The 26,195-nt window shown below is 44.5% G+C and overlaps 1 protein-coding gene and 1 long non-coding RNA gene across 3 annotated transcripts; one reads left to right on the top strand and one right to left on the bottom strand.

Annotated features, from left to right (window-relative positions):
- Nucleotides 1–914: 914 nt before the first annotated feature.
- Nucleotides 915–9,579, bottom strand: LOC308579089. Of its 2 annotated transcripts, XR_014004270.1 has the most exons (5): nucleotides 8,961–9,579; nucleotides 7,722–7,864; nucleotides 6,680–6,733; nucleotides 3,265–3,390; nucleotides 915–2,228 (listed from the first exon to the last, which is right to left on the bottom strand). It is a non-coding gene; the product is annotated as an uncharacterized lncRNA (long non-coding RNA). The 2 variants fall into 2 exon arrangements; XR_014004271.1 differs by lacking the exon at nucleotides 7,722–7,864 and having other exon boundaries at nucleotides 8,961–9,512.
- TNFSF15 (TNF superfamily member 15) lies at nucleotides 4,271–25,550 on the top strand. The gene is made up of 4 exons (XM_081179865.1): nucleotides 4,271–4,705; nucleotides 18,322–18,376; nucleotides 20,732–20,764; nucleotides 21,899–25,550. Exons 1-4 carry the CDS (start codon nucleotides 4,526–4,528, stop codon nucleotides 22,345–22,347), a joined length of 717 nt encoding a protein of 238 aa, XP_081035991.1. The 5' UTR covers nucleotides 4,271–4,525; the 3' UTR covers nucleotides 22,348–25,550.
- Nucleotides 25,551–26,195: the final 645 nt, after the last annotated feature.

Below are 26,195 nucleotides of genomic sequence, written 5' to 3' on the forward strand. Positions count from 1 at the left end.
GAAACCGGGGGGGGGGGGCACCTGAATTGCTGTTTGCTCTGATTGAGCACTAAAGAACAGTTTTCTCTCGGGAAAGCAGTGGGACAAGAGGAAGTGTGGATAAATCCTGCTTATTATCAAGATGCACCTAGTTTCTGGAAGAGGAAAAGAAGAAGAAAAAAATTCTGAATCTCAGAAGCCAGAACAGCTAGAGGAATCACTGCGCAGTGAAAGCAGCAATCCCTCTTGCTGTTCTGGCTTCTGTGATAGCTGCGCAGCCTGCATTTGCTCCATAAGACGCACACACATTTCCCCTTACTTTTTAGGATGGAAAAAGTAGAGTCTTATAGAGCAAAAAATACGGTAGTTCCCGTTACTCATTCTCATTTTTCAGAACTTCTAAATGGACCAATGATTAGACTCAGTACAAGTACAAGGGCAGCGTTTTCTACATGGGAACTGTCATCATTTTAAAAGTTTGTCACACATGGAGCAACTGGTATCTCTTGTCACATTTTGATAGCTAACAAAGATGGTTACATAGAATGGGAATTAATTGTAAAAGAGATGACAGAAAACATTAGAAACAAATATAATGGGGCAGGGAATGGAGATATATTTTCCACTAATGTGGCCCTATCTACTGGAGTAAATGTAACTTTTTAAAAAGTCATATAGTAGGCATGTGACCTCACTCCATTTGCCAAAAATGTATCACAGAATAATTGATGCAGGAAATGTGGAAAGAGTGTGGTGGATTCCATCCAAATATGGTGAACCAAAAATTGTGGGGGTGGAGGAAATACTGCATTCATGCAGAAAATGGATTTGATATCACATACCAATGAACATCTTACAAATTATTTGAATTATCTCTAAAGAGAGAAAAGAGAGAGAGGTCCAACCAGACCATCATGATTTAGTAGGCATTATGTTAACTGCAGCTAAAATGTTGATAACAGTTAAAGTGTATGCCCATGTGGTTCCAGCTGAACAAGAGTGCTTTAACAAAGTATGATAATTTGCCAAAATTTACTGAAATGTTCCATTTTCAAAAAGGAAGACAATGGATAAGGCTTTTAATGACTCCCTCTACTGTCAGAGGCAGCATGTCTCTGAATACCAGTTGCTAGGGATGACAAATGGGGAGTATTTTTGTTTCACTCAGGTACCGATTTTGGTTTTCCCAATAGTATGTAGGCGGCTACTGTGTTTGGCCAGTTCGGCCTTTGGCCTGATCCAGCAGGGTTCTTCTTATGTTGGTACAGCAGATGTACCAAGGGGAATGAGAACGAGGGCCAAAATAGTGGCAGGATGGCTATAGTAAACATGAACACTCTGTTTTCATGTGCTGAGAAATATGTGCTAAGATTTGCAACACGCTTAGCTGGGCACAATGAATTTTGGCATGACTTCCACTCATAGCAGTTATTTAAGAGACTAAATGTTCACCTCTTGTTTGCTTTGTCTCTAAACTAAAGAGCCCCAACCACTGCAACCTTTTTTCATAGGAAAGTCACTCCACCCCCTTAATTATTTTAGTCATCCAAGTAGGGTGGATTCTAATCTCCATTCCCAATAGGATTGCTTTGGGTGGTGTTTTGAGGTAAGACGCTCATGAACTTAGCACTCTATTGACACTAGATGGGAAATGCAATGAAAACCTGACATTCACTACCACAAGAGATAGTAATGGCCACCAACTTGGATGACTTTAAGAGAGGATTAGAAAAATTTATGACCTTTGCATAAATGAGCCAGAGGGATTACTCAATTCCAGCTGTGTATATGTGAAAAACGTTTTCCTGCTATGCCTTCTTCAAGTCAAAGACACCCACTTACTGAGGAATCAGTCTGGACAGAATGTCTAGTTTAAGTGCTAAACCCAGCTTTTTTGCTTCCTGACTGTGGAGCTGAGAGAGCAACAGCTTTCAAATTCTCCCTCTGAGAAGTCTTCTGGTCTTCATTTGTCTCAAGCTCTGGGACTTTTGTGCATGCTAGAGGATGGATCTGGGTTAGATCTTACACCCACTGCAATGAAAGGTCAGCAGTTCCAAAAATGTTCCTTTTCCCTGTTGCTGAAGCTTTGGCCTTTCTGCTCCGGCATCTTGCCGAAGCTGTTGTTCTACCAGAAGGCTGGACCATTAGGGCAAATTAGGTATGACTCCACCAACCTCTGTCTGATTTTACCTAGCTCTCATCTTCCTGCTTACCTGCCTTCATACTTACATCCAGTCCAAGGGGTGGCACTGTGGGTAAAAGATGACATGACAGAAGTTTATAAAATTATGTATGGGCAAGGAGAATGTGAAGAGAAACGTGTATTTCTCCCTCTGTCATTAACATTAGAACTTGTGGACATTCAATGAAGTTGAATGTTGGAGAATTCAAGGCAGAAAAAAAGAAAGTACGGTAATTTTTTACTCAGTACATAATTAAACTATGGAACTTGCTCCCCTAGGAGACAGTGAGCATCACCAACTTAAAGGAAAAGGGACCCCTGACCATTAGGTCCAGTTGCAGACAACTCTGGGGTTGTGGCGCTCATCTCGCTTTATTGGCCGAGGGAGCCGGCGTACAGCTTCCGGGTCACGTGGCCAGCATAACTAAGCCGCTTCTGGTGAACCAGAGCAGCGCACGGAAACACTGTTTACCTTCCCGCTGGAGCGGTACCTATTTATCTACTTGCACTTTGACGTGCTTTCGAACTGCTAGGTTGGCAGAAGCAGGGAACCGAGCAAAGGGAGCTCACCGCATTGCGGGGATTCGAACTGCCGACCTTCTGATTAGCAAGTCCTAGGCTCTGTGGTTTAACCCACAGCGCCACCAGAGTCCCTATCACCAACTTGGTTGGCTTTAAAAGAGGATTAGGCAAATTCATGGATGAGAGAGCTATTAATGGCAACTAGCCACAGTGGCTCTGCCCTGCCTCCAATGCTTCTCAATACCAGTGGCTAGAACCCTCATGAGGGGAGAGTGCCTTTGAACTTGTGTTCTGCTTGAGGGTTTTCCACAAGCGTCTTGCTGGTAATAACATGATGCTGGATTAGATAGGCCCTTGGCCTGATCCAGCAGCCTTGTCTTTTGTTATTAACACAAGGCTATGCATGAGTGACAGCACCCCTTCAAGTGGCCTAGCACCATCAGCAGAGTGCCAGAGGCAAGCAAGTGCAGATGAGTTGGCTGAGGGTGGAAGAGAGCCTAGAACAGAGGCGAGGCTGCTTTCCTGGCCCTGGCCTGTAAGTTAGGTTAAAATAGGTGGGTGGATGTTTAATCATCACTTACTGTCAGTGTGCCAAGAAGGGCCTCCTCCTGACTGCCTGGTGATGTGGTGTGGTTAAGCATCCCTAAAACGTGTTCTTCAAGGGCACAAACTCATCCACTTTTTCATCCGACAGGGTTGGATGGATCCTGCAGGAAGATAAGTAGTGTTTGTTTTTTAACCCCTCTGCATTCACCATCCACGTATAAAATGACCCCCAATTTTAACTACAAAAATTTAAGGGGGGGGGGATACCGTCTTATACCCAGAAAAATACAGTATGTTTTCACACAGCACACAGGTATGATATGGAATTTGCTCCCACTAAATGTGACGGCCACCAGCACCTTTCAGAAATGATAAAGGTGTCAATGGATGCTACTCCTAGCCATAATGGCTTTGTTCTCCCTCCACTGTGGAAGGCAGTATGCCTCTGAATACCAGTCAGTGGCAATCACAAATGGGGAGATGTGCTGTTGTCCTCAGGTCCTGCAGGCAGGCTTCCCATAAGTATCTGTTGTCCACTGAGAAATCAGGGTGCTGCACTACCAGTGGCGTAGCGTGGGTTGTCAGCACCCGGGGCAAGGCAAGTAATTTGCGCCCCCTAACCCGTGGATTTGCGCCCCCTAACCCGTGGATTTGCGCCCCCTAACCCTAACCCCCAGATGTTGCGGCCGGTGCAGCCGGCCCCCCCCCTGCACCCCCCACGCTACGCCACTGTGCACTACATAGGTTCTTGGTCCGATGCAGCAGGGCTTTTCTTACATTCTTAAAGGTGAGAACAATTTGAAAGACCTTGGGCCTCTTTTATTAAGAGTCTCAAAAAGGTGTATGAGCTTCAGATAAGATAGGAAACGAGACAGAGACTGAGAAAGGCACCTGGAAACTGACACTCCAGCTAGTCTCAGCGGAAGCTCCTGCCGCTGCCCCACTCACTGCCTCCCTCACTCGCGTTTCTCCCTTCCCCTCGGGGACTTTCCTCCGACTTCCTCCTTCCTAAGTGCCATCCTCCCCAGCCCAGGCGTTAGGGAAAGCGAGCCGATTCCGGCGTAGGTGTGGCATCCTGGCTGAGATGGAAGGGTGTGTCTCCCCCCTTAACTCCACGTGCCCTCTAGTCGCGTCGCGGAGTGGGATGGCTCTCGCGCTCTCCCCCCCTCTCCTCCTATCTCCACCCAGGAATATACAGGGCTATATAATGGGTCCCCAATCAGGGCCCAGAAGACATTTGCTACCCCCCCTTCCCCATTGGCTCGGTGATATTCAGAGCCTGGGGAAGACTTGGCTATGGACGGGGCGCGAATGCAGCAATTGGCGGAAGAGCATTACGGGTACAGGTGGGAGCGGCTGGCGGGCGACCTGCGGAGGCTCCAGTGTCTGGCGCTTTTTTGCCTTCTGCTTCTTGTGCTCTTGGCTATGCCCGTGATTTACTTGCTGGGCAGCAGCCTGAGGTGCAAGCAAGACGAGGTAAGGAATAATACAAGGACCTGCGTTTTACTCTGTAGTGTCTGCACTGACCGGCAGCGGCTCCCCGGGGTTTCGAACCACGGGATGCCAGGTATTTATTTGAACGTGGGACATTCTGCATGCAAAGCAGATGCTCTTAACGCTGAGCTCCCGCGCTTCCCCAAATCAAAGGGTAGGTTGTCTCTCTGTGGGCGGGATTTATCAGAGAAACCTGTCGAGTCAGGCCAGGGATCCGTCTAGCTCAGAACTTCCAGCAGCGCACCCTCCAGTGTTTTAAGGCAGGATCCTCGCCCCCTTCCCCCAGTCGTACTGGGAGATGCCCGGGACCTGGGACTTTGGGACACGCAAAGCAGGTACTTTCTCACTGAATGCTCAACATGCAAATTTCATGCTGAACATTTTTAACTTGTTTTTACTGTACTCGTATTTTGATCCGTCTGTAGGCTGACTTGCCATTATCGTTTTCTGTTAAGAGGTATTGGAATGGTTAAATAGTCTATATACTCTGTTAAGTAAACAAACAAATAAACAATGCGGAAACCCACGGAGGGATCTTTGGCTTGGGAAGCTGTGGAGCGGGTGGGGCTCCACAGAACCGCGTCCCAAAGAAACGTTGTGGACCAGAGGAGGTGGGAGTTTGTTTCTCTCTTCACAGTTGTGGAATCCGGAAGTGTAATTGGAACGTTACTCTTCCCTTCCTTCCTTCGTTCATTCATTCGTTTCTCCTCTGCTTCTTGTCATGGCGATGGCTGTTTGTGTGTTTTTAGGGGCATGCTTGTAGGATGAAGTTTAGATTGCAACGCGCTCCAGTAATTTGCTCATCTCCAGCATAAGGGAGCAGGTCGCTGTTGTTACTGCAAATTTAAGATGTGTGCGTGTGCTGACTACTATAGATGGGAGGGTGGGCTTTATCAGCCCATGGGTTACATTCACTTTTTGTCAGTATTTTGGGGTGTACATGTGAGGGGGTGGGAGGCCAGAGGCGATGCAGGCGAAGCGATGAATGTCCGTTTTACCTTTAAATAGTAGACTAGTTTGTACACACACTTTCACACCCCTCTCTATCCTCCAAGCAGAAGGCATCATCGGAGTTCAAGGATACAGTCAAGCCAGTTAAAGACGCTCTCTTGGGGAGAGGGGGTGCAGCTGGGTAGGCATGGTGGTGGGGGGGGGGAGACGTGAGGGCTGGACAGAGAAGCTTTGAGGGCCACCTTTGGCCCCAAGGTTTGAAATTCTCCACTCCTGTTGTAGATCAAATATGCCATTTTTGTTATTCACAACAGCCCTGCCAGGTGACTTAACTGAGACGGCTCAAGAAGTAACCTGCCAGACTAAATGACTGATTCCCCCAGTTCAAGCTGAGTAATTCTTATCAGACTCACTCAGCTGAGTGTTAGAGGACAGGGGACACGACAAGGTACCACTGGACCTGATTAGGGGAGTGGAATTCTGTCTCCAGTGGAATCATTATATCAGGGCAGGAAGACTTTTTGAAGTGGACTTTTTCTGGAGGGCCCCAGACTCAAGGTGTCTGTGTCTGTGTGTTGTGTCCTCATCTCCCATGGAAGACTTGAGGCATAAAAGGTTGGACAATATAAGGTTGGACAATCCAGAAAATCAAAAACCTGCAACCTGATTTGGTGTTTTATCACCACTGTTGGAGAAGGCCAGTCTCTGAATATACTGCAGTTCCTGGGAATCACGTGAGGAGAGCTGCAATTGCACTTGGCTCCTGCTTAAAGCCTTCACAGAGGCAGGTTGGCCACTAGTGAGAACAGCCTGCTGGACTTTGGCCTCATTCAGCAGAACTCTTATGGTGTCGCTAAGCTTTGTGACACAGACTTTTTGGGGTGCTTCTAGCAGTAAGGTTCCAGATGATGGTTGGGTGATGCTAGTGGTGATGCTATGGAATGTCCATAAACATTCAATTGCTCGGGTAATACAGCAGCCGAGAACAGGATGTTCAAAACTCACCTTCCGCAAGAAGGCTTACTTTGACAGTTTGGTCAGCTGTGAGGCAGGCAGGAGCTGTGTGGAGCAGACAAAAAGTTGGAAAAGGTGAATGGGACATGGTCCCAGAAGAGATAGTAGGTAAGAGGCAAAGATCCCACATGCAGGATGGCTAGAGGAGAGGGGCAGATTCAGCAGTGGAGTGAAATATGAGAAGGGTGATAGGATGGAGCTAGAACACAATGAGTTAAAGAGCCCACTGAACTTCCATACCTTGAGAGGGATCCTGCAATTTAGAGAGAATCCTAACATGCACAGAGATCCAGAAATGAGAGCCAGGAGGTTACCTGAAACACATACCATATTTTTCGTTCTATAAGACACACTTGGCCCCCTCCTAAAAAGTAAGGGGAAATGTGTGTGCATCTTATGGAGCAAATGCAGGCTGCACAGCTATTGCTGAAGCCAGGAGAGCAAGAGGGATCGCTGCACACCAATCCCTCTTGCTCTCCTGGCTTCAGCAATAGCCATGCAAATCCTCTTGAGTGAAGCGGGAGCATTCCTGCCTCTTCACTCAGGAGGCTTTGCATTGAGGCTTCCCTTTTGCTGTGCTGGCTTCTGGCTTAGCCGTGCACAGCCTTTTCCGGGCAGGGGGAGCCTTCATCCCGCTGCCCTGAAGAGGCTTCACATGGCTATCCCATAAGCCAGAAGAGCAAGAGGCTATCCCAGAAGCCAGATCCCTCTTGCTGTTCTGGCTTCTGGGATTCAGAATATCTTTTTTTCTTGTTTTCCTCCTCCAAAACATAGGTGCATCTTATGGTCTGGTGTGTCTTATAGAGCGAAAAATACAGTATATTTAATTTCCATAGTCCCCCACACCTTTTTTTCTGGTCTCTCCGTGCTTTTGCATTTCCACGGAGTGGCCTGGTTCATGCATCACCCATACCCAGGAGTGGGGAACTTTCGTTTCAGCCCGGGGGCTGCATTTCCTTCTAGGCAGGCTTCTAGGGGCCACATGAGCAGGATTAGAGGCAAAAGCTGACAAAGCAACACATGTAAAATTTACCTTTGTACAGTTGGCTAGTTTCTACACCTTCTCCTCTCCATCCTCCATCCAGGCAAGCAAGAGGCATCATGGGAGTCCCAGGAACACATTCCAGCCAGGCAAAAACACTCAGGGTGCAGTCCAAGGCAAGTCAGAGGTGTAGTCTGGGATGAGTTACAAGGGGCAGAAAGAGCAGCCAGAGAAGGGGCACATTTGCCCCAAGGTTCCATACCCTTGCACTCAGCCAAAATTAAACCACAATTCATTATGCAAACTGCAAATCACCACAAAGAAGATCATGCAAAGATGGCTTGTTTTGTGGGAGCATAAGCCCTACTTAAAAGGGACGTGGGTGGCGCTGTGGGTTAAACCACAGAGCCTAGGACTTGCCAATCTGATGGTCAGTGGTTCGAATCCCCGCGATGGGGTGAGCTCCCGTTGCTCGGTCCCTGTTCCTGCCAACCTGGCAGTTCGAAAGCACGTCAAAGTGCAAGTAGATGAATAGGTACCACTCCGGTGGGAAGGTAAACAGCATTTCCGTGCACTGCTCTGGTTTGCCAGAAGCGGCTTAGTCATGCTGGCCACATGACCTGGAAGCTGTCTGTGGGCAAACGCCGACTCCCTCGGCCAATAAAGTGAGATGAGCGTTGCAACCCCAGAGTCGGCCACGACTGGACCTAATGGTCAGGGGTCCCTTTACCTTTACCTTTTATGGCCTACTTAACTCCCCATGTGCTTCATATTACCTACCCAACATCCGAAAAGAATTCGTAGAGCTGTATTGCTACCACTGCCTCAGCAGATCTCCCTTCCCCTTCCTATTGGCTGGCTGCAAAGGTGTGGAAATTTTCTCAAGAGTTATTTGCCCACTCTCCTCAAGAGCACTCAAAAGATTATAGCAGCCTAGGGTTTCTTTAACCCCTTCCTTCCACTGCTCTACATTATTCCCTTGTGCGCACACTCCCCCCCCCCCCGCAATGGTATACTGAAATGTGACTCCATTACTTTCCCATTTAGATACTATATCATCCTTCCCCAAATAGGGGAGCTGCATGAATATAACCCATTAGAGAGTATATAGTCTAATATTGTTTCAAATATTCTGCAAAAAATGTTGGAGAGCAGGGACTTTTTCTTGCTCTGTCCTCCTCTTAGGGCCAAGCCTCGCACAAGATTCTGCTGTTGCTCAAGCACCAGTCAGCATTGAAGGTCAGTACCCACACCTTACATTTAAGGCACTCTTATCCCACTTTAACATACCTGGAGAATCCTGGGAACTATGATTTGTTGAGACTGGTGGGAACTGTAGATCTGTGAGGTCGGTACCCGTAACAAACAAGAGCTTCCATCTTGTTTTTGCAGGAAGTCATGACTGATAAAGTGGAATAAGAGTTTGTTGTTTGGGGCAGATGTGACCTTAGACTCCGGGCTTCTCTACACTTCTTCTCTCGCTGCTCACTCCCCACACCACCACGGGAAAACCACTCTTTAGCACTCAGTTGGAGCAAACCTGGGAAAGGAGTGGAGCAGAGAGAAAACCACTTGGGCCTGTATCTAGAAAGCATGGGTCAAGTGGAAAACTGTTCACACCTGTGCTTTCCAGGCATGGGACTAGCAGAAGTGTGGACTTGTCTTGAGCCTTACATAGCAGCAAGTGTTTCTGTCTAACTTTACTGAAAGGGGCTTCTTCAGTTAAAGGGGCCCAGCCTTCTCCAACTGTTTTTTCCCCACTACAAATTAGCAGGGAAGGCTGGCTGGCTGCATGAGGGCTTCTGTGATACGAGAGTCCTCAGGGTCAGAGTATGGGAGCATTACACCCTTTGGCTGGAGTGGTGCCAGCATCACGAGATCCTCTCATGGATGTGCTTCTGGGGCTGGCCCTCTCTGTAATTTCCCCTTTCTGACTCAGACTCCTTGACATCCCATGAATGAGGGGAATCCAGTGCCAGGGTGATGAGACATTTTGTTTTCAGGCAGGATTCCATGCTCCTGAAAACTGTTGCATGAGGGAAGGGGATGAAGGATGTGACTACATAGTGTGCACAGGTTTCAGGGAATGTCCAGGAGAGTGGGTGGATTGTGCTGCTGATACTGCTAAGATCACCTTACTTCATATACCTCATCTCCTCTCCTGTCTTCCCCCAGTGTTGGTGCTTCCAATATGCCCCCCTCCCCCCCCACCACAAAAACCCTTTCCCCTTGCAATCCAGATTTGGGACTTTCCAACATGTGTAAACTTAAGGCTGCCCAGCCCAGTCGGTGAAAGTCATTGAGCAAAAGACAATTTCTAACCACCACCACCCCATTGACTAGCATCTTTATAGCCTGGTGGGTAAACAAACAAGCCACACCTAAGCCATAGTTAAGGAACTGTGTGAGTTTCCACCTATCACTGAACCATAGCAAAGTTCAGTAAGCCAACAACAAACCATGGTTCCTTTTGGCTAACAAACCATAGGTAAAGGGCTGGATTGGGCGGTAATGGTTTAACAGCAAATAGTTAATTAGTAATAACTAATAAATAAGTATATTAATTATTTAGTAATGAATAAATTGGGATTTATTAACTAAACTTTATTTAATGGTTTAACATTGTGTGCAAAGCATGCAAATACTGTGGTTTGATTTTCCAAATGACTTGTATGTGTGGGGTTTTATTATTACCCCCTACCCCCTCAAAAAATCTGGGCAATCACTTGCATAGACTGAAGAACATTTTAGGAGTGCTGCAGTGTTAGCACATATCTGCACAGCTGTGTGACCCTCTGTATCTCTCCTGTCTGCCTGTGCCACTCAAGTTTGCACCTCCACCTGTTTATTCTCTGCCCCCAACAGAAAGTGAAATTGGGTGGCAGCAGTGCTTTTCTTCCAGAAAAAAGGTGCCAGTACTCACCATGAAGTTGTTACAGTAAGTGCCATGCTTTTAACCAGTGGTTTTTTTCCAGGAAAAGAAAGGTGCTGGTACTGCGTACCCTTGAGTGTCCCTAGATAAAAAGCACTGGATAGGCCTGGAGAAAAGTGTCGCACTGGGATATGAACAGCCACATCAAGAATCAAACATGACAGATTACCATGATTGGTATTCAAGTAATGTGTACTCAGTGCAGACCCACTGAAATTAATTCATCTAACTCAACTGTACTGTAAGATGTGCTTACTGAGTTTTCAAAAACAACAATTTGTTGTTGTTGTTTAGTCGTTTAGTCGTGTCCGACTCTTCGTGACCCCATGGACACGCCAGGCACTCCTGTCTTCCACTGCCTCCCGCAGTTTGGTCAAACTCATGCTGGTAGCTTCGAAGACACTATCCAAGCATCTCGTCCTCTGTCGTCCCCTTCTCCTTGTGCCCTCAGTCTTTCCCAACATCAGGGTCTTTTCCAGGGAGTCTTCTCTTCTCATGAGGTGGCCAAAGTATTGGAGTCTCAGCTTCACGATCTGTCCTTCCAGTGAGCATTCAGGGCTGATTTCCTTAAGAATGGATAGGTTTGATCTTCTTGCAGTCCATGGGACTCTCAAGAGTCTCCTCCAGCAACATAATTCAAAAGCATCAGTTCTTTGGCGATCAGCCTTCTTTATGGTCCAGCTCTCACTTCTATACATCACTACTGGGAAAACCATAGCTTTTACTATATGGACCTTGTGATGTCTCTGCTTTTTAGGATGCTGTCCAGGTTTGTCATTGCTTTTCTCCCAAGAAGCAGGCATCTTTTAATTTTGTGACTGCTATCATCATCTGCAGTGATCAAAAACAACAATATGCAAACAATAAAGAAACAACGAACAACGGCTGTGTGAAGCACATATTAGGGTTGCCACCTGTCCTGTATAATACAGGATTGTCCCGTCTTTCAACGTAAAATGCTGCATCCTGTATTGATACAGTTTTGACCTGTATTTCAAGTCCTCTCTCTCTCTCTTTCTCTCTCTCTCTCTCTGCCAAGTTTGGGATCCTCTCCAAATGCATTTGTTTGAAAGGGTGTGTGTGTGTGAAAGGTCATGTATTTAAGCTCTGGGTAGCCAAGCACAGACAGATTTTAAAATTCATGTGTATGTGTGTGTGCACGTGTTTGTGTGTGACAAATTCCGGAGATGCCATCCTGTTAGGCTGCACGAGATTGTAATGGATTGCTTTGAAGTCACTTTCGAACCAGATGGGAGGGGGGAAATCACCCCGAACTGCCCTGCCCTGCTCTGTCCTGTATTTTGCGGGAACAGAGGTGGCAAACCTAAGCACACTATTGAAGTTTGAATAAAATAAACAGAAGGTTTAGTACACTTGCAGACACCACAATAAAATAGATTCTGTAAAGGGACATATTGGAAGCATGAGTCACATATCAACAAGGGAGTCTTCCACATAGAGGTGTATATTGTTGTGGGCCTATTAATTTCAAAACTTATAAATGGAGGCTGTGCAACATTAAAATAGTCTCACAACCAACCCGTGATGGGATCAGACAAGGCAATATCCAGCATCAGGAACCAAGCAAGACAGATGACTGTGGGTGGTATTCAACTAATGTTTATTCAGAGTAGACCCATTAAAATTAATGACCCTAACTCAGACATCTTCATTAATTACAATGGATCTACTTTGAGTAAAAGTTAGTTGAATTACACAGAACTTCTTCCAGGCTTGGGACATGCATTTGGGGGCCTACTTCTTAACCCCCCAAAAAAATATTTGTATGGTGGCACAGCTGCTGTTGTGACCTGCCTTAGATCAGGCCACAACCTGATAGTGGATACTGGATAAGTAGTTGAAGACCAATGCAGCAGCAAATACTGCTAGATGTGGTGGGTTCAGGAATGATTTGGACTAAGTTCTGCTTAGAGTAGATCAGAATGAACAAACCTAAGCTAGCCATGCCCATCAATTTCAATGGGTCTATTCTGAGTAGGAATAACCTGGGATAAAATCCTTTGCTTGGTTATCTTATTGATAATAAATACCAGCACTCAGCATGTTTCTGTCATTTATCAATATGCAACTCGTGTAGGAGTTATTGCATAAACATCCGTTGGCAATTAGCATGAGCAGAGGTCACACAGCAAATGAGATTGCTCATTAACTTTCTACAGTGCTTTCATTCAAGGAAATGCAAGTATATTGATGTCATGTGTGGAGCTCTGTAATATGGGCCTCTGCCAAGGGTGGAAGCTTGTTGGCCCAGCTGAGTATAAACCAGGGAACTGAACTTCCTATTTATGTCATGGATAAACTCCATCAGCGGATGTGGGTGGTTGCATTCTTTATTTAAGTGTTAGAGAAATTGTGTAAATAATGCAAGTGGAGCCTAGAGCAAAAAGTTCTGATAACAGTTTACTGAACAGATGGAACAACAAACAGTGCATAATTTGAGGAGAAAGGAACAGACAGGTTTTGTCTTTCAGTTAAGGCCTTGTACATAACAGGGGGGCATGCAACTAAGAACACAGAGAAAAGTTCCTGAGAAATACACAACCAACCAGAGCACATGCTAGCTCATGTCACTCTACCTTGTTGCTAAGCAACATCTCCACACACACCCCTCTTGACTAGTGGACTTAACCTTTAAATGACATACTGCATTATCTCTGCTGGTGTACTTTATGTAGAAAGTACTCATAGGTGCAGGAGATCCACCCTGATCCTAAACATGGTCTTTTCTGCTGATTTTCCCTGGTGGTGAAGGGATTGCTGTCCCATAGGAGGCATTTCAGGTATTCAGAATGTTTGTGTCCTTGTGATTTGGGGGCAGCGGGTCACCTAATACATGTATGTATGTATGAGCAAATAGTAAGATTCATTAACTTTCTAATTTTGATCTTGTTTCATACCAAAGCAGTGCTTTTTCTGAGTTTGTAAATCATTTTAATTTTGACTCTTGTCAGTACAGATAAAGTCCATCATTATTATTGTAATTGTTCACGAAGACTTTAAAAAAGTATTCAGACTGAAGTGGAAATGTGAAGAACAGAATTTAGGACTGGGCATACAAAAACTGAGTAAAACCAACTTTGATAGATTCATCTATCCTTGGTCAGAAATGCAGATGGAAAGGCAAGTGGAAATCAATCAAGTGGTCTTTTCACAGCCATGATTTTCAAACCAAAAACTTCACATGGTGTTATTGACAACACTTCCCCTGCCTTCTTCCCCGCCCACTCCAGTGCTGGCAGGGGGTAAGTCCCCTTTGTGGTACAGTCAGCCCATGCAGAGCACTGACTGGTTTTGTAAATAATGGTCAGTGAAACTGTGCCTCCCCTCCCTGATATCCTTGGACTTCAATTTTCATAATGGCCATTGCTCATGGATGAAAGGAGCTGGAGTCCACCACCATCTGGAGGGCGACCTTGAAATTATTTATTAAATTTATATACCATCCTTCATCAAAAGACCACAGCATGGTTTAGAAAGCAGAACACAAATGGCAGCACATAACATCTATACAATATAAAACTCAAGGCAGTAATATAAATACCATTACAATAATGAGAAATAGATAACAAAATACAGATTCTCCTAAAAGAGAATCAGCAGGAGGATATCTTAAATACAAAAAGTCCTGCTGCTTCTTGTACAGCCAAGTTCTATATGCAATACCTGGAGCAGACGGTCGCATTGAATCTACAGTCCCTTTTTCAGGTAGCTGTTATATTATGAGAGATACTCAGGCACCATCTACATGTTACTAATCCAGATTGTCCTGTGAATAACGATGGCGATGACAGTATGATTGCCTCTTACACACATTTTAACTTGTGTGATTTCAACCTTAAGTGGTTGCAGGCAAACCGGCCGGTTGAAACTGCACACGTTGAATGTGCTTAAAGAGCTTAAAAACTATTATTGTGTTGTGTCTGCTTGAGGTTTCCAAATGTGAAAACAAAATGAAGGCTCTCTGCCTTGCTTGGTGGAGATCTGGTTTCCCTGCTCAGTTTCCAGCTGTAAAGTGATGTCTAGACTCTAGGGGTTAAAAGTTAACTGCACAGTACCAGGTGTCCTGTCCTCATGCCAAAGGGACTCTCCTGCATTCCATCTGTTTGGTAAGCACAGCTGCAGGAAGCAAATGACAAGTTACCGTAACTAGTAATGCCTGCGTTGTTGTCGGGGGAGGGTGGTTTGTTTGTGTGAGTGAGTGGGCAGGGATTGACCAGTACAGTGGTACCTTGGGTTAAGTACTTAATTCGTTCCGGAGGTCTGTTCTTAACGTGAAACTGTTCTTAACCTAAAGCACCATTTTAGCTAATGGGGCCTCCTGCTGCCGCCGTGCCACCAGAGCACGATTTCTATTCTCATCCTGAAGCAAAGTTCTTAGCCTGAAGCACTATTTCTGGGTTAGCAGAGTCTGTAACCTGAAGTGTATGTAACCTGAAGCGTATGTAACCCGAGGTACCACTGTACAAATATTAACTGGACAGGAATGTGTGGAGTTTTATTTTTGCTTGGTGTGATTTCTCTAGCCCAGGGGTCTGCAACCCGCGGCTCCGGAGCCGCATGTGGCTCTTTTACACCTTTGCCGCGGCTCCGGGGCGGATACTAGCTAGGGGAGGAGGCGCATTGTGCGCCCCAACACTCCCCACTGTGGCGGGCGCTGTACTGGCTGTGACATCACATGGGGGCGTGTGTTAGTCACGCACCGTCCCGATGTCACCTTCCCGCCCGCCCGCCCGCTACATTGTAAGGGGCATGTACGCTGGTCACTGCATTGAAAGGGGACATGTACGCTGGTCACTGTTTTGAAGGGGAGTGAAGAACACACACACACACAAAAGGTAACTTGTTAACGTTTATTTCTATGAGGAGGAGTAATTCTGAGGGGTCAAACAAAGAAATAATAAAAAAGTGACAAAAAAGTTATTTTTATAATGACGAGTTTTGCGGCTCCCAGTTTTTTTTCCCTTCGGAAACGGGTCCAAGTGGCTCTTTTTGTCTTAAAGGTTGCAGACCCCTGCTCTAGCCTTTCAGCAGGCACTGAAAATAGTACATACAGTGAAGGTGTCTGCCTGATGTGCCTTAGGCAGGGAGCTCCAGAGTGTAAGTGTTGCTACACTAAAATACCAATTTCTTACAAATGCAGAACAGGTATTATGTAGCAGTGTAACAATGCCAGTTCTGCAGACAGACGTGGTAGAGTGAGTATATTTGGGGTAAGGTGATCTTGCAGGTAAACTGGTCTGAAATTGTTGAATAAATACAGGGGCGGGGAACATTTTCAGCCCCTGGTGGACCACTTTGCCTGGTCCCCCACCACTTGGCAGTGCAAATTGAATTGAAACCATAGTGCTGATGACTTTCCTAGCCAATCCAAGTGGGGCTTGATTTTCATTACCCATAAACCTATTGATACACTGCAGAGCTCCTGAAACTCCAGAGTGAAGCTAATCAGCTGACTTCAGACCCTGCTTTTTGAAGGGGCTGTGTGCTCCCAAGTGGAACCAATTCCAGAGGGTCTTGGATTTGGTGCCCAGTTTAAAAGGTGCCAAACACAGCCTCAGCTTGCCAAGGAGCGATTAGGAATATGTTTCAAGGCTCCTGGTGGTTCTTTTGCACCCAAGTTGCTACCTGTCCTGTACCTTATTTATTTAGAACAGGCACATCCAACCCCCAAGAGACTGCGATCTACTCCCAGTATAAAAAAAACTGGCAGTGATCTATCTATTGTCATTGGAGGGAGGAGGAATGTGCGTGTAGGGGTGGGTATTGCCCAGAGTTGTTGCGCTTTTAGAGGGTAGGATTGCCCAGAGTTCTTCAGCTTTTATTTGTTAGCTTTCAGTAAACTTTATTTAATTCCACGACCGATAAGGGTCCCACGATCTACCAGGATCAGCCAGGGATCTACTGGTAGATTGCAATCTACTGGTTGGACATGCTTGATTTAGAGCATCTACACCCTAATATTTGGCCAAAAAGGCTCACAGTGTGGCTTAGTCAAAATAAAAAAATTCCTTCCTGTAGCACCTTAAAGACCAACTAAGTTAGTTCTTGGTATAAGCTTTCGTGTGCATGCACACTTCTTCAGATACACTGAAACAGAAGTTGCCAGATCCTTCTATATATTGAGAAGGTGGGGAGGGGTATTACTCAGAAGGGTGGTGGGAATCGGAGATTGGCAGATAGCTGAGATGAGCCTGTTGACGACTCTTAACGACTGTAATAGGTCTTACAGGAAAAGGCAAGGGGTGAGAAGGTGAGAAATGGCTTGGTCATGTATAATGAGATAAGAATCCAATGTCTCTGTTCAGACCGGGTCTCTCCATTGTTTTAAGTTTGGTAATGAGTTGTAATTCAGCAGCTTCTCTTTCCAGTCTATTTCTGAAATTCCTTTGTAGTAAAACAGCTACTTTGAGATCTTGTATAGAATGTCCTGGGAGATTGAAGTGTTCTCCTACTGGTTTCTCTGTTTTGTGATTCTTGATGTCAGATTTATGTCCGTTTATTCTTTGGCGTAAGGTTTGGCCTGTTTGTCCAATATAGAGAGCTGAAGGACACTGTTGGCATTTGATGGCATACACAATGTTAGACGATGAGCAATTAAATAGTCCCGAGATGGTATGTGTGATGTTGTTGGGGCCAGTAATGGTGTTGTCCGGGTGTTTGTGGCAGCAAAGTTGGGATCTGGGTTTATTGCAGGCTCTGGTGCCAGTGTCCGTGTTAAGTCTGGTTGTAGTATTATTGTGGGTTAGGAGTTGTTTAAGATTGGGTGGCTGTCTGTAGGCAATGAAAGGTCTTCCTCCCAGAGCTTGAGAAAGAGAACTGTCATTGTCCAGGAGAGGTTGTAGATCTCTGATGATGCGTTGAACTGTTTTAACTTGGGAGCTGTATGTGATGACTAGTGGTGTTCTGTTATTTTCTTTTTTGGGTCTGTCTTGCAGCAAGTTCTCTCTGGGTATCAGTCTGGCTCTGTTGATCTGTTGTCTAACTTCATCTGCTGGGTATTTTAGTTCTGAGAAGGTTTGCTGTAGATCTCTTAGGTGAGAGTCTCTGTCTGTAGAATTGGAACAGATGCGGCTGTAACGTAGTGCCTGGCTATATACAATGGACTGTTTGGTATGTTTGGGATGGTAGCTAGAGGCATGTAGATATGTTTGTCGGTCAGTTGGTTTACGGTATAAGGTGGTGTCTATGCGTCCATCCTGTATTTTTATAGTGTGGCTTAGGTAAAGGGACCCCTGACCATTAGGTCCAATCGTGACTGACTCTGGGGTTGCGGCGCTCATCTCGCTTTATTGGCCAAGGGAGCCAGCGTACAGCTTCTGGGTCATGTGGCCAGCATGACTAAGCCGCTTCTGGCGAACCAGAGCAGCGCACAGAAACACCATTTACCTTCCCGCCGGAGCAGTACCTATTTATCTACTTGCACTTTGATGTGCTTTCGAACTGCTAGGTTGGCAGGAGCAGGGATCGAGCAACAGGAGCTCACCCCGTCGCAGGGATTCGAACCGCCGACCTTCTGATTGGCAAGTCCTAGGCTCAGTGGTTTAACCCACAGCGCCACCCGCGTCCAATCAATTAAAACAAGACATTGCCCGCCCACAGGCACTCTCTCTCTCTCTCTCTCTCTCTCTCTCTCTCTCTCTCATATGGATTAGAGGTGCCACATTGCTGAATTAATCACTTGTGCATTTTCCTTTACAGATGTCACCTGAAACACTTCCTATATTCCAGAAACAAGAGGCCTCTCCTGCAAATTGTGAGTTTGCTTAAAAGAAGAAGAAGAAGAATTGTAGTGTTTGCTTTGTGTTCCAAATAAGATTCTCCCTGCAGCAAATTACTCCAGGCAGTAGCAGGCATTGGCAGAATTGGAGCATAGGACGTTACCTTATAATAAATGACATCCCAAAAGACATGAAAAGAATCATTTTATATGCAACAGCTGCCACAAGGTTATTGATTGCAAAAAGTTGGAAGTCAGAAGAAGTACCAACATTGAAAGATTGGCAAAATATTTTTTTTGAAATGATTGAATTAGCAAAAATGACGGCAACACTTAGAATGCAATCTATACAAAATCTCAAACAGGAACGGAAATGTGTAGAAGAATACATGACCAAAAGATGCTCCAACAAGAATTTATTGATATGTTTAGACTGATTTCACTAAGTTAAATTAAGCTAAGCTAAGCAGATATATAAGATTGAATGTTTAATTATTAAGATACAAAATTACAATCTCAATAATAAAGTTACAAAATAATAACAAGGAAGTCACTCATGGGTGGAGGGAAGACACAGGGCAAGAAATAAGAAATTGATAAATGTTGATACATAATGAAATGTGAAAATGTGAATTTACGAATATAATCTATATGTATCAATATGTAAAGATTTCATATACGTATTACAACATTAATAATAAATAAATGCAAAAAAGTGCAAAAAAAGGGAAGTTACCTCAAACTGAGTCAGAACACAGGTCCATCTAGTTCATTATTGCTACACTGACTGGCAGCAGTTCTCCAGTGTTTCAGGCAGGGGTCTATCTTAGCCCTGCGTAGAGAAGCCAAGGATTAAACCTGGAACCTTATGCATGCAAAACAGCTGCTCTTCCACTGAGCTACAGCCCTTCGCCCATGATGCTTAATTGTGGAGAAAGCTAGTGGTGAAAAATGTGCTTGAGGTGATATCACAGCTTGGAAGGGGGATGCATTCTCCATGGCAGGAATGGGAAACTTATGTGGCCCTCAAAATGTTGTTGAACTCTGTTGCAGGGGGTTGGACTCGATGACCCTTGGGGTCCCTTCCAACTCTAGAATTCTGTGATTCTGTGGGCTAGGGTTGATGGGAGTTGAAGCCCAACAGCATCTAGGGGGCCATCCTCCCTGTCCAAAAAGGAGCATAGCCCTGGACTGCAGAGGTTCAGGGGCCTCAGTTCACTTCCAACATGTGCTATAGCAAGTTGCTCCTTAGGAGGTCTCTATGGTGCTGTGCAACCCGTGCAAAAGGCAGACCATCCATTTTTACATCATCTCCAATTAGGGGCTATCAGACCTCCAATAACAAAAAAAAACTTAGAGGACAGTCTGCTTGATGGTCAACAAACCAGTATTGATTGAGAGCTAGTGTGATGTAGTGGTTAGAGCAGAAATAGCCAGCAGGTGTCCTCTAGGTGCTGTTGACCTGCAGCTGCTCTCATCCATGACCATTGGCCCATCAATGGTCATAGTGTAATCCAACACTATCTGGAGGGTACTTTGTTAGCTCCCCAGGATTAGAAATTTGGTCTGGGAGACCAGGGCTCAAATCCACACTCAGCCATGGAACTCATTACAACACAACCATGTAAGGTAGATTATGCTGGGAGTAATCCGTGACTGGCCTAGAGTCACCCGGTGAGCTTCATGGCCAAGTGAGCATTTCAACCCTGGTTTCCTCCAGGCCCTAGTCCAACACACTAACCATTACACCTCTGGATGGGTGATAAACCAAGCTGCCTTTAAAACACTGTTGATGCCTCTGCAGCCAGGGATAGGCAGAAAATATTGTTCTTGACATTCTGTATCACTCCCTGCCTACTTATTCAAGGGACAGATTTATCAGGAATTCTCCAGAGAGCTTATTTCCTGAACCATAGTGAGAAATCCCATTGTTTATTGACAGATGAGAATAAATGCGCTACATTTAAGGTTTCTATGCTCCCCTTAGCTGGTGATCACCTGTGCTAAAACATACTTCTACACTGCTTGCACCTTTGTGAAGATCAATGATTTATAGGAAATAGATTTGACTGGCACATTTATAGAAAGTTCAACAACCACATCAATTATGCAGCCCACTTTTGCCCCTGATGCCTCCCATCCATGGCATTCCAAGAAGGTTGCCCTCAAGGGAATGTAGTCCTGGAGTTTAAAACAGTTCTCCACTCTTTTATTATGGGATGGCAATATACATTTGGCTCCAGGATTGCTGGGCTCACTCAACATCTGGTTAGAGGGGCAATGTATGGTTTATCCAGAAGAAAGTAAGGATGTACAAGATTGTGGTCTTAGAATGCATTAGGTAATTCATTCTCTCTCCCTTTCTTTCTCTCTCTCTCTCTTACGTTGCAGATTCAGAAAGCAAGCCAAAGATCCACCTTTCAGGTAATGTTTCACTTTGCAGTTGTTTTTCCTCCAAAGCTTTATGTCTCTGGAGTGTGTTCCTTCCACTTTCAGAAGCCCATCAGAATAGAAAGGTCTCAGGAATAGCCCCTGGTAGTGTTCAGTGGTATTAAAATACATGCTTGCAAAGCACAGTTGTCTGGAAATATGGTACTGTGCATGTGTTTAAAAGAACAGCATACACTTCTTGCAGTGGCTAGATATGGTAGGATGGTGAAACTATTAAAGTGGTGGCTGATGCTCATTGAGATTGGTAGGGCAGAGAACAGGGAGCCCAACATTAGGTGGTGTAAAAGTCAGTGACAGGAAAAGTCAGAGCCAGTGCCATGTGGAGCCAACTAATTTTAGTTTTGTCCCCATCCTCCTCCCTGCTGAGTTTTACAAGGAGAACACTGAGACTAAAGCAGAGAAAGCTGAGGGGCTGTGCCACCCCCTTGACTGGTAGGTGGGGTCTGGCTATGGGCAGGCAGAGATTGGCATGCCAAAATCCTAATGGCCCACTAGAACTACTGTACCCCTCTTCTAGGTCTTCAGTGGGCAACACTAAACAGAAATAGACCTGAGAAAATATGGAGAGGATTTGGAAGGAACAGAGAGAGAGAGAGACTGGATATAGCACAGAATGGAGAGACAAAGTTACCAGTCTAGTGAGATGAACCCACTGGTTCAAGTTTCATGCACCACTAAATTTAGAGAAATGCAAATCTTGAGTGACCATTGCATTTTTGACAGTGTTTTGTTTCAGGAAGTGCAGTAGGTAGGTTCACATTAGGATGCAACCTAAACTGAATCTATCTCCTATCCATAGACTCAGGTAGGCTCACCTGGGTTCAGGTGGGACCTCTGGTGTTCATCTTAGTTTGTGGCAGGGAACCAGTGACCCTCCATTACTCATCAGCCTCAGCCACCACAGCCAACTGTCAGAGATTATGGGAGCTGTTGTTCAGAAATATCTGGAGGTACACAATTTCTTCCCCACTCCTGGGGTGATGGTGATGATTTGGGGCTGAATCTGAATAACAGGCTAGAAAGTCACAAAAGCCATCAGCCTCTTTGAATGTTTTTAGCCCTCAGTGAGAGCATATAACTAAATTGTTTTGCTTTGTCTTATCACAGCTATCAAGCAAAATTCATCCTGTGCCAACAATGTGCTTCCAATCTTAGAGTGGACAGTTCGCAGAAATGAACAGCACAGTCCAATGAAGTATTTCAATGGTTTCTTGGTGATCCCAAAAAATGGATATTACTTTGTCTACACTCAGGTCACTTTCCGATGTCCTGATGGTACATGTGAAAACATAGAATACTGTGGGAAGAAAGGAGTGGATGTAAGAAACGTAATGCAGGTGGTTTCATTGAAGAGCCCAAGCTATCCTGCACCTCGCCCAATCATGAAAGGTGAGAGTTCCATTGACAATAATGGAAAATGGAAGAAAACCATTTATGTTGGAGGTATTTTCCAGCTATGGGAAGATGACACACTCATGGTCAATGTCAGCAATCCTGCACTGGTGGGATTTGGTGGTGAAGGAGACATAACCTACTTTGGTGCTTTCTTAATCTAGCTGCCCATTTGAAACCATGGATTCTCCCACTTACAGACCAGAATTTCCACAATGCAGTGTAATAAAAGGATGCTACCTACAAATGCTTCCAGAAATTTCCTCTGCTGACATGGCCTTGATGGGGAAGTTCCAAAGTACTGGTCTTGCTTTCTGAAGTGGAGTTGAGGGATCTGGAATCCTTCCATGTCACATAAATGCTGGTTTTGGATGTATTATGTCTGCTCAGCTCCCTGAGCCTTCAATTCTTTCAGGATATTTGTATCATGCACGCACTGAACTGCTAATCCACAACTTAGAACATAGGAAATTGCCAATTCTACTCTGAGCCCATTGGTCCATCTGGCTCAGTATTGTCTACACTAACTGACAGCAACTCTCCAGGGTTCCAGGAATGGGGTACTTCCTATCCCTAACTGGAGATGCTGGGGACCAAACTTGAGACCTCCTGCATGCAAAGCAGATGCTCTACCACTTATCTAGGACCTTTCCCTGAACTTTATTTGCTCACACATAGAGTTGTGTCAGGAGTCATTTTTAAGCAATAATTTTCTGATTTGCACATACACCACCACCAAAACAAACAAATGAAAAATAAACTTTTGGTTTGGTGTTTTACCAATGACTGGGAGAGTTCATATGCACACTTTAGCACATAGATAAAAATACTACCACACACACAATCATAGAATCATAGAATTGCAGTTGGAAGGCACCCCAAGGGCCATCTAGTCCAACCTCCAGCAATGCAGGAATCCTGCCCACAGCCATCTCTGGGTGGACTCAAACCACCAATCTTTCAGTTAGCAGCCAGACACACTGACGCATTGTACACCACTGGCAAAGTTTTGGTGTGGTGTTTTACCAATGACTGAGAGTACATGTGCTCACGAATAAAAACATAGCATAAAAATAATATTGATAATATTATTGATAATAATATTGATTTCATCCAAAGACATTGTGAGGCTCGAAGCACAGCACAGATTTTGCTATGATTTATACTTGCTGATTTATTTTCACATATATGCCACTTCCAATGGGAAGGTCAATCTGTAAAAACACCAAAAAAAAAACCCCAAACAAACCAGAGGAAGGGGCAAAAGATCCAAGCTTTGCTCCCTTCCCATTTGGATGACACTATAGCAATACCCCTGATTCAATTGTATTTGTGATCACTATGAAGTTCAGTAGCATAGACAAGAGTGAATGCAGGTTCACTGAAGGGACTGGACCCCGTAACAATTTGCTCATCTTTCCAATTAGAAAGTTAACTTTAGATGTATCCCAAATTAAACTAGACCTCAAGTGTCAGAGTATGCAGAGAAGGGTAACAAAAGCTCCATAAAGGAGCAGGAAGGGAAACATCTGCCTGGCCAGTTTGAAGCTGCTACTCCCAATATTATATTATCTGAAGCAGTTTCTTTGTGCACACATGTTCCTGTGCTTTTCACCCTGCTTGAAATTTCCCAAGCTCAAATAATGGTGCTATTGGCTTGAAACATGCCCCTTTCCCACATTCTGCTCTGGGACAAACAGAACACCCCCTCTGTATCTTTTAACCCAGTTCAGCTTCTGAAGCCTCACCTGCCCCTTGAAATGGAATGGAAACCATTTCAGAACCTGTGGAGCTTTCAACATTTGTCTCCATCATTGCATTGTACTATGTTGACCCCTCGCCCTTTTTTCTTCTTTGTTCTTAGAGGGTGGGAAATGAAATGAAATAAACAATGCATGGAGATATACCTGGTTATGGGCTCTGTTTGCATGACTACAAGGAATTATGAGGAATCCAGCCTTGTAACTGGAACAGTTGTGTATCAGCAAGAAACTACAGGGCTATGTGCAAATTGCTGTGAATCTTTCAGTGGAGAACTGTGGGACAAGGGAGAGAACTACAGGTCATAGCTACACTCTGAACCTACCGGTATATTAGATTGGTTCTAATTAACCATCATGGCATTCACTTACTCCACCCCAAAGATTTGAGATGTGCAGCATGGAAATTGGGTTTGGACCTATACCATATTATACCTGCATCACTGCATGCAAAATGTGCCATTCCTTAGTTATTATTAGAATCAGAATGTATGCACAACCTTTCATTCCAGCGAGAAATACCAAGACAGAAATGCCAAGGCACAAACAAATAGCAAAATAGCAAGAACAAAGCCAATCATAAAAATACAGAGTAGTGGCAGGTTCATCCACACTGCAAATTTCTGAGTAGTTTTATACCACTTGTACATTTCCTAGATGGAATCCTGGGGTTTTGTTAAACATTCTCCCCCAAGAATTAACTGTGAAAGATTAGTAATCTGTGGCACCCGCTCTGCTCAGACTAAAATTGTGGGGTTGCCCCAGTGGAGAGGGAGTGACCCCTTAAATCAGCTCAGATCTGTGGTGTGGATGTATCTCTAGGTACTGTACTTAAATGATTTGGGGCACAAGACCCAAAAACAAATGTGTGTAAATGTAAAACAGGCGATAAGGTGTGACTGGAGTCTTAGCAGCACTGAGTATTACAGCATGCCCATCTGTCTGGTAAGCAAAGTATTGGAGGTGAGGATGAAAAGATCTGGGGCCTAGCACAATATCCTCAGGGCTTAAGGCTCCCTAAACCACCCCTTAACAATATCCTTGTAAATAAATATGCCCCAAGAATATACCTCACTCTCTGTTGCACTCTGACACCCTCTTGCAAATTAGTCCTTGGTTCGAGAACAGAGTTGTGAGAATGCAAAAAGGAAAAAAGGGGGGGGGGAAGAGTTCCTATTCTCCAGCATAAAATGACAGCATATATGGAAACTTCTTTGATGGATTGGGAGAACAAGTTTCTAGACATTATTAAGTCCAGGATAGCATGTGGGTATGTGAGCAATGCCTTCAGATTATTCAAAAGCCACAAGGATAATAGGAGTGGGACTCAGTACGCTGCATAGTTAACCGAGAGAACCCAGAAAAAAGAGCATCTATGCAACTGGTTCATTCAGTTTGGGGAAGGGAATGACTTTGTTTCTCTCCTTTTTCTTAATTTCCCTTTGAAACACTGGTTTTTAAGGTCTTTCAGGTTTGCTTCATGTACGAGGAAACAAACTAACGTAACTTCTGTTGACATAAATTCCCCACATTGTTTTCTGTTTCTGGAATACATGTTAGATGCTATTGTGTATTAAATATTTAAATAGATGATTTTTTAAAAATGAGTTCTGTCATTGTGGTGTTTTTATTCAGTTTCCTCTATTACTCAAAATAAACGTCTGAGGTCGACCCCAGAGATATTGAAGCAGCTGTTTAATTCTTACACAGCAAAAAAAACCCACCATCAGCATAGATAAATCTTTGTTATTAGCAAACCAATTTGATATACAGGTACTGAGGGAGGATTGGAAGAAAGAATTAGAGATCTCAATTTCCATCACACAATGGGAAACTGTTTTAACTGCTATAACAAGGGTGTCTCTGGACCTTAAGCTGAGGCTCATACAATAAAAAAATATATTTAGCATATACTGGACCCTATTACATTCATTTTAAAAAGGGCTATCTAAGGTATCTAACTGTTGGAGATGCAATAGGGATAATGCTTCTCTAGAACATTTTTTTTTTCATTGTCCTATATTGAAAGATTTTTGGCAGAAGGTAACTGAAACAGAACTGTACAGAACAACCTTACTGGATAATTCCAGTTTAAAAGCAATCTACTGGGATGTTTGAAGTTTTTGTTATGCAAAACGCAGCAGGAAAATTGATGGTGGAGATGATGATGATGATAAGTGATTTGCAATATCTGTATGGCAGGGGGCAAGAAAATCAAGCAGGAGGGAAACCTGAGAGATCTCCTTTCTGTT

The sequence above is a fragment of the Podarcis bocagei genome (assembly GCF_964188305.1).
Source record: "Podarcis bocagei genome assembly, chromosome: Z".
Lineage (NCBI taxonomy): Eukaryota > Metazoa > Chordata > Lepidosauria > Squamata > Lacertidae > Podarcis > Podarcis bocagei.

What these genes read in the sequence shown, in the direction of transcription:
- TNFSF15 (XM_081179865.1), top strand. Translation starts at nt 4,526, where the DNA reads ATGGACGGGGCGCGAATGCAGCAATTGGCGGAAGAGCATTACGGGTAC. An exon ending in TGAGGTGCAAGCAAGACGAG is followed by an intron (nt 4,706 to 18,321) that starts GTAAGGAATAAT and finishes TTTCCTTTACAG; the next exon opens with ATGTCACCTGAAACACTTCC. An exon ending in GCCAAAGATCCACCTTTCAG is followed by an intron (nt 20,765 to 21,898) that starts GTAATGTTTCAC and finishes GTCTTATCACAG; the next exon opens with CTATCAAGCAAAATTCATCC.